Source organism: Ambystoma mexicanum, chromosome 10 (genome assembly GCF_040938575.1).
Source record: "Ambystoma mexicanum isolate Mex_15411 chromosome 10, UKY_AmexF1_1, whole genome shotgun sequence".
In the NCBI taxonomy this organism is placed as follows: domain Eukaryota; kingdom Metazoa; phylum Chordata; class Amphibia; order Caudata; family Ambystomatidae; genus Ambystoma; species Ambystoma mexicanum.
The window spans coordinates 150,142,676-150,158,856 of NC_090932.1; the positions used below are offsets into that span (position 1 = coordinate 150,142,676).

A 16,181-nucleotide genomic window follows, 5' to 3' on the forward strand; every position below is an offset into this window, starting at 1 on the left:
TGCATTGACAATAAAATCAGTAAAGGTTAACACACGAATAAGAGCAAAAGAAATACAAAGTGAGGATCTTTAAAGATATACACAGAGCGATCCATTGATTAAGGTGTGTCATGGAAATATATTACAATAAAAATACAACTTGATTGTAATCCTCTTTTCAATTGGTCACAGTCCTTATTCTTCTAATGCGGTTCGGGGATCATAAATCATCAGCATTACTTAAAAAAAAATATTTCAACAATTTGAAATATAAATATATTTCTTATACATTAAAGAGTTTAACTCCCTAGCTTGTGTAGATCAAGTCACATCAAAGTTATTTCTTCAATTTTGATAGGTATAAATCCTGATACATTGGGGGATTTTGGAAAACATTGATGGTATAGTACCTTGGATTGTGTGTAGCAGGCCAATGTCAGTGGACGTTTCGGTGCAATATATTTGATACGCCTTCCTCAGGACCCGGTACATAGTTAAACTGGGTACCCTGCCAAAATAAATAACAGGGAACAGGAGTCATAAAATGACTAATTAAATCAGGGTTGATATGCACATAAGGGGATTTTGCTCATAATTTAGTGGTGGTCCCACGTTCAAGGACATGCAAAGTGTCTTCATGTCTAAAGCGTAAGGCTGAGCACTGCAATAAAGGAGTGTACTGAATCAGTACACCTCTTTTCATTGCAGGACTCAGCCTTACACTTTTAGACATCAACTCCCCTTCTCGGCATATCATCCCTTATTGATTTATTTAGTCATTTTTTGACTCCTGTTCTCTGTTATTTATTTTGGCAGGGTACCCAGTTTAACTTTGTGCTGGGGTGTTTTAGTCCCTTACAAAATTAGCTTTTGTTCTGTGATGCTCTTACTGTTTTTCCCCAGTGAGTTCCATCCATATTTCACTGGCAACCCAACGCATATATGTTTCTGGCGCTCATTAAAGCCTTACATACAAGCCCCAAAGGTAGAGGGTTACCAGAAAGGTGCCCGGAATCTCCCTGGCCCAGTAACCTAACCCAAACAGTTGTTCTGGTTCTGGTTGTTGTCAGTATTTTCTAATACATTGGCTGCACGGGGCATAGTCATTTTAGCTGACAGGAAGCCCTTTTTCCCCACGATGCTCTGAAAATGGAGACTCTAGTGTTCTTAAATCTGGTAGCTAGGCAACTGTACTTTGTTGCCCTTGCATGTGATAGGACGGAGAGTGGAAATTACCATGTACTGTCATTTTCTGGCCTGAGCTCCGGCCAGGAGCACATAAAGGAATGTGTGGGTGTTCCTGTGGCCGTCTGGGGCTAATGGCTGGCTAGAATGTCTCTGGAATCCACATCCCATGAGTTTGGCCATAAAAATGCAGGTGGAGGTTGGTGTGTGGTGGCCAGCACTGCTTGGCTGGCCCCCAATTATTTGAGTGGTGTATGAATATGTGACTTGAGTTTAGGGACACCCTCTATTCTCTGGTTTGCCCAAAAAGTGGACCCTCGCCACCAGGAGGGTATGCAACCAGTGCCAATTCACTCCGAAGCTTCAATAGAGATGGCTCTGCCTAGGAATATGATAGAAGCTCAGTAGCAGCATTATTTGGACATCAGGTGGCGTATTGTGAAAAATAAATAAGATCAAGACAAAAGGAAACTATTTAATTGAGGGTATATTTTTCAACCAGAATCATATCTCCTAACCTCGAAATAAATCAGTGAAAATGGTTTACAACAAACACCATGCCCTCATCAAATCTTCTTTAACCAACTTCCATCGGAGGGAATGGCAAATACTCTATATACAGCACTCGAGGACTAGATTCGGGCAACTGAAGAGAACATTAAATCCCGAACAAGATTCAAGTCCCCTCCCCACTCCTCCTCTCACAACAGAACATCTACTTTTGCATCCAGCTATTTCACCACTGACTCACCAGAGGAATAAAATCAAAATAACAAAAAACTAAAAGCATCAACAGATCAATTTTACACTCGCTCAGCATTGTTACATAATGTTAATACTTCTATTGGCCACATCAATTTCAAACATGCAAAGCTTCCTATACTAGTGGCAAAGTCTGGATGTCCCTCAACTCAAAAAAGTCACCCAACTACTAAAAAAAAATTGACAACTATCATCCAATTTATAACGTCACAACTGATGTTAGACTACGAGTCCCATAAACTTGTATAGTAGAACTAATCTGAATGCCATCCGCTTAGGAGAACCAAACCTTGTCTAATGTTAGTATGAAAAATCCTGGATAATTTGGGCAAGGATAGTCCAGTAGCACTCATCATCTGAGGCTTGTCAACATTGTCAACAGCGAGCAGCTGACACAAAGACTGCATGGAGATCCTTCATGGGAGGCGGAAAGAGCTGTCTTCTCATACAAGCTGATCCGTTGACTTTTGGCATTCGACAAGGATCGATCAACTAGATGACTCTTTAACTCATATGTCATAACATTGCCTGGTGTGACAGAATCGTTCACAACCACTTTTCAAATGTATACAGATGATTCCAGATTGTTAAACAAGGTGTCTTGTGAACAATGGGTACCTGTTTTTCCTGGGGAGCGGGGTGGTGAGGCTGTCAGTCTGTCGATGTATACTTTAGGTGTAAAACAAGCAACTCAGGCTACCAACCCAACACCCTCCTGGTTAACTCCAAAAGAACGGGCTGGACTGGCTCCCAACGCCACAGGACGGCACTTCTCTGATTAGCGTGACATCAGGACAGTGCAAGCACTGGCAAAGAAGGCCTCAAAATGTCCAGATGTAGTACAGATAAGAATGGAGGTTTTTGGATGTCCAGCTGGACCTTAGTCTTTTTTTAAAAGGCGGTCAAAACTAAAATGATTTATTTTAGAATGTCTGAGCCTATGGCTTATTTTTGACAATAACTTGAACTTCACCCCACAAATTAACTAAGGATCACAGAAATCTAATTTCTATCTCCATACCATCAAAGAAATCATGAAATGCCTTGAAATGCCTCTAGAAATTTTAGTGATCCAGGCATTGGCCTTATCCATGTTTGACTAATGCAATAGTCTATGCCTGACCATGAATAGAATGGAGGTTGATTATCTACAACTACTCCAAAAAAGCAGCAACTATTACCTTCTCTCTGAAACCTTGGGAGCCCATCTCCTTTCTCAGGGCTTCACGCTGGCTTCCTGTGCAGCAAAGAATGTGGTTAAAAATACAAATGTTGGGTCACAAAGGCTGGCAAGCCCTAGTTATCAATTCCTCTTGCCTGAAAAAACACATCCCTGTCAGGTCTGTCAGATCTGTGATGCACCATTTAATTCTACCGTTCGTACTGTCATTTTGTTTTTCACCCTGTACATCTATTTCTTCTTTGCTCCATTTCATTTCTTGGCTTTGAATCCTGAATTCTCCTCTATTGCTTATGTATTAAATGTATCCAGGCCCTTGCCACATCATATCTTACCCCTCCAGTTAATTCTTATGTACCATCCCCTACATTTTCCTCTTGGCCACCAAACATTAGAACACCGCTATATATTAGATCCTCTCCCACTCTATCCTTGTTACCCTGAAATGTCAACATGTTTTACTGTGCCTTCATGGTAATCTCATTATATTGTGTACATTTGTTTGCTTACATTTCTTGTACAGTCACTTAGTATTCACTGCTCTGATGAAATAGCACTAAAAATCAATAGAATTCAAATGTAGACCCCCTTAGTTGAAAAGGAATCATCCTGGTGGCCGGACCATCTCAATTATAGGGGGAAATCTCTGAAATGAGTTGCCTTGGGATATTAGATCAGTACCAGCATTCGCCATATTAAAAAGAAAGTAGATATCCCGTTTTTTTGTGCCAGACAAAATGTCCCTTAAATGTGAGTTGGCACTACGGGCCCTAGCATTTTTAGAACCAGGCTAACTTGGCTGTATCCTCTTGACATATCTTGTGGTGTATGCCATTCATTCTGGTTAGGTTACCTTATCTCCTCAGCAAGGCACCCTGGTGGAACTTGTTGCTTCAATTCCCCTCTTACACAACACCCTGTAGCTCTATGATGTGTAATTGGTTCCCCAGTAATGGCGCGTTCCCAACCTCCAGACTCCGCCTTTTATAAATCTACATATGAAACTTGTTTTGTACTACTATCTAGGAATGTGTTTGCACACTTTAGTAAGATAAAAGTGCCTTTTCCACCTGTTAATGTTTAACTCCTTCCACACCTTTCGCAGTTGTTCTGCAATACATGAAGTGTTTGTAGTGTATCGCTATTCTTGTAAATAATGTGCTTCCAGCTTATGTGTCATGAGGCACATTGTATTTTAGAACTCACAACCTCTGAACAAGTAGAATACCACAAAATGCACAATGCACCTCTTTGCATCCCAAAACATTTTGATACTTTATTTGAAGTGCATACAACATTTGTAAACACATACTGATTAGACAAATACAATTTTGCAAAGCAAATTAGAAAGGATACAATTCCTTTTTGTATTGCTTATTATTCACAAAACCATACACACAGTCCACACATACACTAAAGCCTGCAGTTTGGCAGCACGTGTTTTCCATTCCACTGATCTGAGAACTGTGCCTTCTCCTTTGCTTTCAATTGTGACAAGGGAAGTTAAGAACAGGCAAAACCCGCCCAACAACTACCTTTCTGATCTACTGAGGAAAAGCATCAACACAGACTTTGTAACGTCAATACAAATACAATTGCTCCTTCAAACTGAGTGGCAGCAAAGGCAGCCAATAAAAACGTGCACAGACACAGCTAGAAACAAATGACAGGATTGTGGAGAGGATGAATCAAATGTCATCTCCCACTATTTACACTCAGTTCCATTTGTTTTACCACATCAGGTGGTCCTAAAGCACCACCTTTAAAACAAAACCAATGAATAATGCATTGCATGCTTCATCCCTCATCCCTCACGTTACCTTTATACTGCCCCAGTTAAACATTTGAATTTTTGTGAATTCCCAATTAATGACATGCTCTTTCTTTTCTTTGGCAGTCCATATTTTCAGAGGTCACTTGTTCAAACATTTCTTCTCAGTGGTTTCTATGTGATTTTTACATGTTTAAAACCACATTCTGCTATTATTGAGAACTCTTTTTAAAGTGATGGCCACATATTCTTTGATAGATAATATATATATTTTCAATGATTCAATTAAAAAAATGTAACTCACACGTTTGTCTTTTTTTCCTTTTTTGTTTCCTTTCATTTCTTCTTCCCTTTCAGGTGAGTGCCATTTGTAAATAATTTGAAATTATTAATTATCATCATATGTAGTCAATTCTTGTGCAAAGGTACACTAGGTATCTCCATTTTGTATTATTGATTCTCGAATAACAAGATAAAATGGGCTTCAAAATTATTTTAGGTTACTGTAGATTCTAATGTTAATATAAACAACAAACTACATGCCAAGGTCCCCTATTCTTATTGCTCATTGTCTAACTTTGAGAGTGCTGGTGGTTTTCAACCCCATTTAAGGGGGTAAATAGACTGTGGAGATGATGCATTCTGGAAATGAATCAGAGTTGCACCCTAGAGTATACTACTGTAAAATCTGTCAATCAATTAACTGGATCTTGTGTCTCTTGCCAGAAGACCATTGTTTCTCCTTTTGTCTGTTTGGAATCTTAAATAAGGTGAAATACACTGGGCTATTCATTTATCGGAAATGTGTGTGGCTCCTTTGTTTTGTAGCATAACACTTCACCTGAAGATTTCCTGCCCACCATCTCCTGCTTTCAGCTACCCAAGAAACCCGCTAAGTGGAGTGCCACAAGTGAACATCCAATTGGAGTCGGACTATGATGACACCGACACTGAGAAAAATCCCAGAGACATGGGCAGTGAGACGACATTATAACAATGTCCTAAAAATGGAACAAGGAGACATTTTGTTTGCAATACCACACAGACGGGAACAAAAAGCCTAGAGCAACCCAACTTCTTAAAATGTATTAATTGGAATGTTTTAAACTTTAATTGAATTTCTTTAAAAGGAAAATGTGCGAAACAGACACAGAGAAGTATGACTGTACCAATGAATGTAACGTGTAACATGTTACTTACCACTTCTAGCTAATGCAATTCAGATAAGAAATCATGGAACATGATCCATCAGATTTAGGAACTGGCTATATTGGAGGGCACTGACAAAGCCCTAGTCCTCTAGTTTTTTTTATTAGTAACAGGAAAAACAAACTGCGCAAGACTTTATTCATATATGACATGTAAATAATGTAACAACCTTTCTCTGCTGTAGGATTTTTCTTTCTTTAAAAAAAGTTTTTGGAGGTTGCTTCCTGTCTTTGCAGTGATACATTTTGAAACACTTGCTTTGTGTATAGGCGCTTTACAAATAAACAATACCATACCATTCCATACATTTGAGTGTTTGAGCACGTAACATTGTACTACGTTTCTGTTGCAATATTCATAAAAAATACTCCAGAAATGTACCTGGAAACATTACTGTCCTTTGAAACTGTTCCGATTGTTATGTTTTGGTTGTTTGCAAACCCTCATAAACACCTGTAGCACCCAGAGAGGAAGGATAGCTCAGGGGCAACACGTTTATCTTGGAAACAAGACAACACAGCACAGGTTCGACTCCCGATCCTGCGCCTAGAAACCACTCCAGGTATTAAGCTCGTTATAAATGAACAATTATAATTATAACTGCATTAAATAAAGAATTCAGAATAGATTATTAGAACAATGTAAAAATACAATTGGATCAAACTTTTGCCAACATTGGGTTATTGCTATTGCTTATATCCCCAAACAGGGCTATTCATTTCTATAAATATCTAAATTATGTCATTTAACTGCATTGTTTATTTTGAATGCCAATACTTTGCCCATCAAATATGTTTTTTTTTAATGTGTACAGTGCTTTGTTGCTTTCCTTCGCTAATTAAAAAATACATCAGGAGGCCAACCATGGGGGGGCAGGCAGGATGGCTGCCTAAGCATTACGCTCCCCACATGGCCCAGGGAAACCTATAAAAATAAACGCCATGTAACTCTGTGACCCCCAACAAATTGCAGAGACCCAAGAGGCGACCTGGCGTGGAGCCCCTGAAAGCTGGAGATGCCTTCCGGGGTGCCCCCGTGACTGAGATAGCCGTGTGCGAACCGCCGCCCTCCCCCTCCTCCAGCCATCGCAGGGAAAGACGTGGCCTGAAGTCTGCGGAGCAACCCGCTCTTCCGAATGTGGAGGGGCCGGCGCACTCCACGCGACCAACACCTGCAGACTCCGGGGAGAGCCCCCTGCTGTGATTTGGAGGTAACGCCCCCCCCTGGGGACTCGCCGGCGCAGGGAAGCCCCGACGCAGTGACCCTCTCCCCACCCCTCCCCCACCCCCGGAGTGAAGAGCGGCCTCGAGGCCCTGCGAGGGGAGGTGGCCGGAGGAGGGCCTGGCGCGGGCGCCTGGGCACCTTTGACACCGCGCAGCGTGGACGGTGGGGTCCGTGCTCCCCTGCCTCCCCCACTTCCATCAGTGTGGACACCGTCCGGCCTGGGCTGACGCGGAACGCGCCCAGGCCTCCTCTGCCCAACGCACTCCAGCGGCTGGGGTTTCACTAGGCCACCCCAGAGAGGGGCAACAGCAGAGGTGTGAGGCTGCAGGGGCCTCGGAATCGCCGGGGGTCCAACCCCCCCTACCTTGCATTGTTTCCAACAGGCCTGGGCCGTCGCAGGAGCGTGCCCAGGCCCCCTCCCTTCTCCTCCCATTGGGACCTCTGGGAGGAGACCATCCAGGGAAATCAGCCTCTGCAAGGAGCAAAACATCAGGTTAGTCTCTCCAAGCCACGCGCTCAAAGGAGCAACATGAACCCACAGCCATACCACCCTGCCACACATCTAGCCTGCAGTGCCCACACGGCAGAACACTCACAGGGCCCCAAACACCTTTCTGCGCACCTTCAGTGGAGGGGGCACCACACAGCACTCTGCGCCTCCTCTGGGGAACACCCCTCCACCAGCTCTAAGAGCCACCTGGTATTCTCCTGGAGGCAACATCTCTTCCGACATCACGGGGTGGCTCTGACTAAAACCCCCCCCCATGTGGCCAATCTCAGAAAACTACACGGGACACCACCAGCCTAGTGAGCCCTCGCCGGAACCTGCTGAGACATTAACACCCTGCCACAAGCGACGCCCGGCCAGGGGGCAGCACAGGAGGCCTCCTGGAAACTCTACACCTCCCCAACACGTTTGGGGGTCATAGGGAGGAAATAGAGAGGGGACCGCACCGAAAGGCAGATCCCTCACCATTGAACTCGCAGACGTCGGCTGGGACCCACCCAGGCCCCCAGCAGGGTTCCAAACGCGGTTCTGGACTTTTCCCCAGATCGCTGACTCGCAACCAGCACATCAGTGGCAACCTGCCCCGAGGCATCAGAGTAGTAACCTGTTGAACGGGACCCTGGGAGCAACCTATACCGCGAGCACGGAGAGAACACCCTAAAGACCCGCTCCGCACAACAGCGTAGACAAACCCAGGGCACCGGAACGACACCAGCGGACGCACCATAAATCACAGCAAACCAGGGTGTTTGGGGGCCCATCAACTGGAAAGAAACCCTTGCGAGATATCGGTTCACACCAGGGCAACCGAGGATGGAAACCAGCCCGCCCTCCGCGCCAGCCCCCGACATGAACACCATGCAGAACAACATCCAGACAATCCTCGATGAAATCAGAGGAATGCCTTCGGACATGGGTGCCAAGCTTGCTGATCTCACGGCCAAGGTTTCCACATTGGAAGATCCGATGGAAGGGGTGGAGAATAACCATGCCTTTGCTGACCTTCTTGAGACACAAATGGAAGTAAGGTTCAAGGAGCTGCAGCGCTGCGAGGAAGACATCCGTCTTAAGGTCGACGACATGCAAAACCGCGAAAGGAGAAATAACCTGAGGAAGGGGAGACCCAGGGTGGCCTGGAGGGGAAAGTTCAAGACATTATCAGGATCGTCCTGGTCGGACTCCGGAGAGACGCTCCTGCTCGACAGGGTCCATCGGGCGGGCGGGGGCGGAAGGGGCCCACGATCAGTGTTGGCAAGATTTCATTATTATAGAGACAAGGCCAAACTTTTGGAGAGGGCAAGGACCTTGAAAGACATTCAATATGGGAACTCAAGGGTGACAATTTACCAGGAACTCTCGGCCCTCACACTCCAGATGAGGAAAAAATACGGAGCCATCAACAGATGGCTGCAGGAGAAGGGGGTTTGCTACCGCTGGGGACACCCATTCTACCTTGTTTTTAAATGGCAAGGCCAGAGATACCAGCTAGTCACAGATGGAGACATTCAGAGGGCCACGGATGACCTGACAGGGGACATGCGGGAATATCCAGAGATCAGAATGAAACTGACAGGGATCCCAGCCGTGCCCCCCAGGGCCCTGACCTTTCCCAAGGAAAACACAAAGTGAAAGGCTCCAGAAAGTTCCAAAAAACCAGGCATCCCCCGCGCAGACCACGGGGGCCCCACATGAACACACGAAAAATGTCAAGAAGGTTCCACCTGTAGCTTGGAATACAACCCTTGGAGGGTCCTTAGGATCAGGGGAGAGTGTTGCCTAGCTTAAGTCCAAACCACAGTTGGGGTGTTTTTTGTTCAAATGTTGTGAGTTAAAAGTTTCACAGTTGCTTGGCGAAAGATCGGCCCAGCGTTAAGTGGAGTGCTCTTAAATGCTCCGTTTGCAAGAACAGACGTGGGCCGGCGGATCCACGTCGGGAGACTCCCGGTACGGGATCCCGTGTGAATCGGGGCGGATTGCATAATGTGAGCAATGGGGGGGCAAAGGGGTGTCCCTCACTGGGGTTCCGACGCCGACGGAAAGAGGGGTCACCCCAGAGTCGGGGGCGTTGAGGAACGTCCCATATGTAATTTTACCCGGGGCCAGGGTAGCAACCCGGGTGGTTCGTTGTTAACTCCAACCCCAGTTGGGGGGGCAATGACGAACGCCTTGGCAAAACCGGTAAGGGGGGGGGGGGATTTAGGAGGGGGATGAAGTTTTTGAGGGGGTTAAGGGAAAAGGGGAAAAACAGTTTGAGTCATGGGTTGTTTGTTTCACGACAGGTTATCTATAGGAACTACATAGAGGAGTTCGAAGAGCACAAGACGAGGAACAACAATGATTGAGGGGAGAATTGGCATGCTGAATGTTAAGGGCCTAAACTCCCAGAATAAGAGATCTTTCACAAGTAATATGTTTCGTAAACAAAGACTACCGTTCCTCTTCCTACAGGAAACACACTATAAACAGGGAAAGGAAACCACTATAAGGGGGAATGACAATGGGAGCAACTACTGGGCCTCCCATAGAAGTACCAAGAAGGAGGGAGTGGGTATCCTACTGGGTAAGACGTTCCGCCTCATGGAAATAGAAACCAAGAGGGGATTTGGGGGACGGTTCCTCGGAGTTAAGGGCACCCACGAGGGTGAACGCGTCACCCTAGCCACCCTATACACACCCAACTCGTGCCAGATACGATTCCTTACTCAAATTTTCAGGGTTATGGACGAATGGGAAGAGGGGGGCCACTATACTTGGTGGGGACTTTAATCTTATACTGGACCCCCATTTGGATTGGTGGTTGGCAAAGGGGGGAACACCCAAGGGACCCTCCAAGGACAACTTAGCCCTACAGACCCTTCTGAGGGAACACTATTGGGTTGACACATGGCGAAGGGCATACCCGGGTCAGGGCGGGTATACCTTCTTCTCTCCCCCACACTATACCTATACAAGAATCAACCTTTTGTCAATATCCGAGGAGGGGAGAGGGGAGGTTGAACAACCATGGGTTGAGGCAATAACATGATCAGACCACGAACTCTTGATAGCGAACTGGTCACTGCCCGTCTCCCCGAGAACATCGAGGTGGCGGTGCAACGACACACTACTCAGGGACCCGATATTATGGGAATTTATGGGGAAGGAAATGATGGGCTTCTTTGAGATAAACGATAATGGGGAGACAGACATGGCAGTGGTGTAGGAGGCGGCGAAAGCCACCTTTAGGGGCCTCCTGACAGCAAAACAAAAACAAAATCCGCACCCGGGGAGGACCGAGAAGCTCTCTTGGTAGAGATGCAGGGCAAGAGGCAGAAATTGCACACGGTCCTCATAGGGGTAGTCATCAAGAAAGTGCGATACACCAAACAAAGGTATTACGAAAAAGGGGACAGGGTGGGGACCCTTCTGGCGCAAAGGGCTCGGGGCTGTAGAGTGGAGAGAGGGAGGAGATATCAGAGGGATTCGCTGACTTCTATAGCAAACTATATTCCAGGCCTGAAGGCGAATCACTGGAGGACATCCAGACTTACCTAGCCAAGTCCCCCTGCCCCGACTGACTGACCCCGAGCGTGAGGCCCAGGAGGGGGATATTTCAGAGGACGAGGTGGAGAGAGCCATTAAAAGATTGAAGGCCGGGAAGGCCACCGGGGGAGATGGTTATACGCGGACCTCTATAATCAATGCCAATCGATCCTGGTGAAGCCGCTGACAATTATTTAACCAAATTAGAGATCAGGACTCGATTCCTCCCACATTCCTACAGGCCCTAATCACTGTATTACCTAAGCCAGGGAAGGACCAGGCAAATCTAGATGCCAAAATCTTCGCCAGAATCCTGGCGACCAGGTTAGAGGGTTGCCTCCCCCGCTTAATACACCCCGACCAGGCGGGATTTATTTTAAATAGACAGGGCTCCGACAATATGCAGAAACCCTTCATGTTCTTAATTCAAGGGTGGCGCGGGAGGAGGGCGCACTCTTGTTGGCCCTCGATGCAGAGAAGGCCTTCGACAAGGTCAGCTGGGCCTTCATGGGGGAGGTTTTCTCGGCCCTGGGGATGGGGCCGAGGTGGTTGGGGTGGATGTCCGCCCTATTCTCTTCTACCTCAGCTAGGGTGGTCACTAATGCGATGGAATCAAGGTAATTCCGTCTGGAGCAAGGCACGAGGCAGGGATGCCCATTGTCCCCCCTGATATACGCACTTGTGATGGAACCCTGGGCAATCTCTGTTCGTAAGGATGAGGCCATTAGGGGGGTACAAATTGGGGACACAGAATGCAAGTTTAGCCTATTCGCTGACAACGTGGTACTTTACATCACAAGGCCGTCCCAGACAGTTCCCATGATTCTCCAGGGTTTGAAACACTATGGGGACCTATCAGGATACATGGTCAACCTCGGGAAATCGGTGGCATTCAAAAGGGGGGTATCCCAGACCTAGAGATAAACTATGTGCGAGGGCTCCCCTTCAGACTACAGGAAGAAGGGTTCCGATATCTCAGAGTTCAGGTGACGCGGGACCCCAAGGGGTTGTTTCTGGGTAACTTTCCCCCGCTCTGGTCAGAAATGAAAAAAGATATCGAGAGATGGGCAAGAGCGCCTTAACCTTGTGAAAATGGTGATTCCTACAAGGTACAAATCAGGCTAAAGGAAGACGGCGGGGTGGGTTACCCGGACTTGGAGACATATTATAGGGCCTCCCAGTTGAGAGTATTTATAGACCACTTCACCCCAGGCACCGAAAAACAATGGGTGGCCATGGATAACAAAGTCCTTGCACCCGTCACAGTGGAGGAATGGCTCTGGGTCCCCAGAAAGAATATCCCCAGGAGGGTCCTTAACCACCCAGTCCTGAAAGTCTTATGGTCCCTATGGAGGGAGGGAGGTTACTATCGCTGGCTTACTACCTGGCGGCCCTCCCCATTGAGCTGCATCTGCCCCCCCCCCCTTCATAGACAAAATAGCAGAGCCAGCCGTGTTCCAGAAATGGTTTGAAGCCGGCCTATGCAGAACTGGACATCTTTGGGTGGGGGGCTCCTTTCTACCCTTGAGAGACCTGGAGGAGGCACTGGGAATAGGCACCCTGTCACCATTCCGATACCTTCAATTTAAGGGGGTCCTTACCGAACCTTCGTGGGGTGACACCCTCAGGAGAGATCTAACCGATTTCAAGAGACTCCTCATCTCCACCCTGGGTTCCAAAGGGGTGATATCTCGCCTTTATAAACTCTTCTTGTTCTCCGCCCCGAGAGACCCACCATCCGCTCGCCTGCAATGGGGTAGGGACCTAGGTGAGGAGATAGATGACGAAAGATGGGTGAAAATGTGCAGACGAGCCAACCGCTCCAGGGCCTTGTTACAATTCCGGCACAAGGCTCTCAAGGTTATACACAGGTGGCACTACCCCCCGCAAAGGATAGCCAGAATGAGACCGGGTTATGACCCACACTGCTGGAAGTGTAAGAGCGTAAAGGGGGACTACATTCATATGTAGTGGAGGTGCCCGAAGGTCCAGATATATTGGGGAGAGGTGCTATCCTGGATCAAGGGGGTTGATGGAGTGGAGAGATCCCTGTGCCCCTGGCTCCTCCTCCTCATGATTGATATAGGAGACAATCACGAGGAATCCCATGGTCACATGTTCCAGGTTATGTTGGTGGCGGCCAGGTGCTGTCTGGCACAGAAATGGAAAACTTCTCATATGCCGGGGGAGGAGGCATGGGTCACGAAAGTGCAGGCTATTTACGAAATGGAGTTCCTCGCCCATCTGAATGATGTGTCTAAAACAAACATTGAAGAATTATGTCTCCCCCTCTTTGAAAAATATGGTCGCACGGCCTAGGGAGACGTACCCACACCTGGGGTCTCCCCCGGTTGTGAATCGCCGCCATCGATTGGACCAACTGAAAGCGGCTCAAGGATGGGCCCAAAACACCAGTCTGCATCGAAACTAACCGACAGACATTGTTAATCTCTCTATGAACCTGTTAAGTGGAACATGTGCGAACGCTCGAACTGGGGGTGGGTGGGGGGAGGAGGGATAGGGGGGATGTGTTATAAATGTGATTTGGGGATTCATGTTTTATTATTTTACGCATTGTTATAACGCAAAATCTTAATAAAAATTTGATTTTCAAAAAATGCATCAGGGGGGCGTGGCTCGGAGCTGCCGCAATCGGCATGACTTCCTAGGAGCTCCTGCCTGGCCCAATGCGCCACAAACAACAGCGCCGATTCCAGACCCCGTTTAGAGCCTCGATTGAAGTATATTGCGGGGGAAACTTTGCCAGAGCGATCGCTCGAGTGGGTCCCCGCTCCCCTGTCGATTCGCCCTTATTCGGCTTCTTTTCCCAAACGGGACCCACTCGATGGCAAGATGGCGGCCACGATCTCAACCCGCGAAGAACAACCTAAGGGGGAGGGGCAGGCGAGCTAAAGCAGCCAAAGCCGCCAAATGATCCCAGCTCGCTCGCCCGCACTGCCATAACTGATCCAGCACCTTGATCCGGGAGCCTGTCGCCGGCAACACAACACCCTGCATTTGTCACCCACCCGGGTGACCCTGGGGGCAGAGAAAAGAGATGCCCCAACTCACAGCACCATAACGCCGGTCAAGAACCACCGTCCCGGGGCCTCCCGCCCACACCCACCTACCTGGGACCTAAGCACCATCTCTCCTACGGGGCCGACCTGGACTGGGAGCCAAACTTCCGCTGCTCCTCACGGCTCCAGGAGCGAGGAGTCCGCGCCCGACTCCTGCGCGGGGACCATAGGCAGATGGGGGAGCGACTCGCGGGTTGCCGCCCGGAGCTTATTAGCGCCCCTCCGTCAACTGCTACGGCCTGCCTGGCGGTCCCGAAGGTTGGCTCTGCATTGAGGCCGCTCCCCGAGATCTACTCATGAGGCAAGACCGCACCAGCATCGCCGGGCAATTGAAGTGCCAAACCCAGCCCGACTCCAACTAACTCCATTGCCCAACAAGCCGACGCAGCAAGCCCCCATCCGGCTGACCACCCGCAACTCTCGCTCTCCAGCAATGCCAGCTCACAGCTCAACTGGCCTGCACGACTGGATTCCCCTGGGACAGAACAGCAGCCCAGCACCAGAGGATACACCAACCCAAACTGCACAAGGTGAGGAGCTGGGGGGGGTGGAGAGGCCCATCAGAATCTGCCCAGCTACTAAAACTCCTGCCAATCTATGCCCAGATTCCATACTCAACGGTCACCATCAAAGTTACTCGTTCAGACACAACTGTGTCCCTAAATCTTGCCCCTCTTGCAAGCGGCCTCCTCACCGCCTACCCGTGCCCAGCAAATAGCCCACCGAGCTCGATTACAACCAGCAGAAGGCGGGATCTACATATTTACATTCCCCCTTCCCATCTAAGACCCCACAGTGGAGCCTGGGAGGGTAGGAAACAAGTGCTGGCCCCCGGGTTCCTCTCCTGCAAAGTGTAAGCAGAAACTTTCCGCAGAGAGCGCAGCTGCAAATATCTATTAACCGCAAGATGTCAAAAAGCGGGAAAGCATCCAAACAAACAGACATCGCCGCCCTAATGTCCAGCTCTTCCACTGAAAGATCCAAAAAGGGGGACACACCAGAAGACTCCACCAATAACACTGCACCCATCACATCCACAACAGCTCACAGTTCATCACAAATGGTCACAAAGGCCGACCTTCAAGATCTACTATCGACACTGACCAAAGAAATCCAGAAAAGCACGGAAGAGGTCACGAAAAAAATCAACTCTCTGGATAAGAGAATGGGGGAGGTGGAACGACGAACCGCCGAACTTCCGAACTCGAATCCGAGGTCTGCGACCAAAGATTTGAAGATGAGCTGGACAGGGACAGAATTATAGCCCTAGAGGCGAGATGCAACCTCCTAGAAGCAAAGCAGGAGGACGCAGAAAATCGGTTTCGAAGGAATAATATTCGCCTACGAGGGATTCCATCCTCCATCCCAGATGCAGACCTAAAAAGTTATGTCTCGGAACTGCTTAGGTTCATAATCACCCTCCCGGATTAATCACCCCTTGAACTGGACCAGGTGCATAGAACATCCCCGAGGCAGGCATCCACGCTCCCCCCAGACGTCCTAGTGAGAATGCACTTTTTCCAAATCAAAGAGGAAATCATGCGCGAGGCGAGGCAAATGAGCCAAATAACCTTCCAGGGATCCACAATATCGCTCTATCAAGACTTAGCGAACTCCGCTCTTCAAAAAAGAAAATCTACGCGAACATTCACAGAGTGGCTGCGCGAAAGGAAGATCCCATACCACTGGGGGTTCCCGACCTCGGTCAGATTCATGTGGGAAGGGGCCCAGAAACAAATTCAGTCAATGAAAGAAGCGGAA

At 48.0% G+C, this 16,181-nt stretch overlaps 1 protein-coding gene across 9 annotated transcripts in view; it reads left to right on the forward strand.

Annotated features, from left to right (window-relative positions):
* SLC4A5 (solute carrier family 4 member 5) overlaps nt 1–6,391 on the forward strand; it is an 802,545-nt gene extending 796,154 nt beyond the window's left edge. For all 9 annotated transcript variants that reach the window (XM_069617635.1, XM_069617636.1, XM_069617640.1 and 6 more), the window contains one exon: nt 5,706–6,391. In XM_069617635.1, the coding sequence (XP_069473736.1) occupies nt 5,706–5,871 (166 nt within the window). In that variant the 3' untranslated portion in view covers nt 5,872–6,391. The remainder of the gene's footprint in view (nt 1–5,705) is intronic.
* The last annotated feature ends 9,790 nt before the right edge of the window (nt 6,392–16,181 follow it).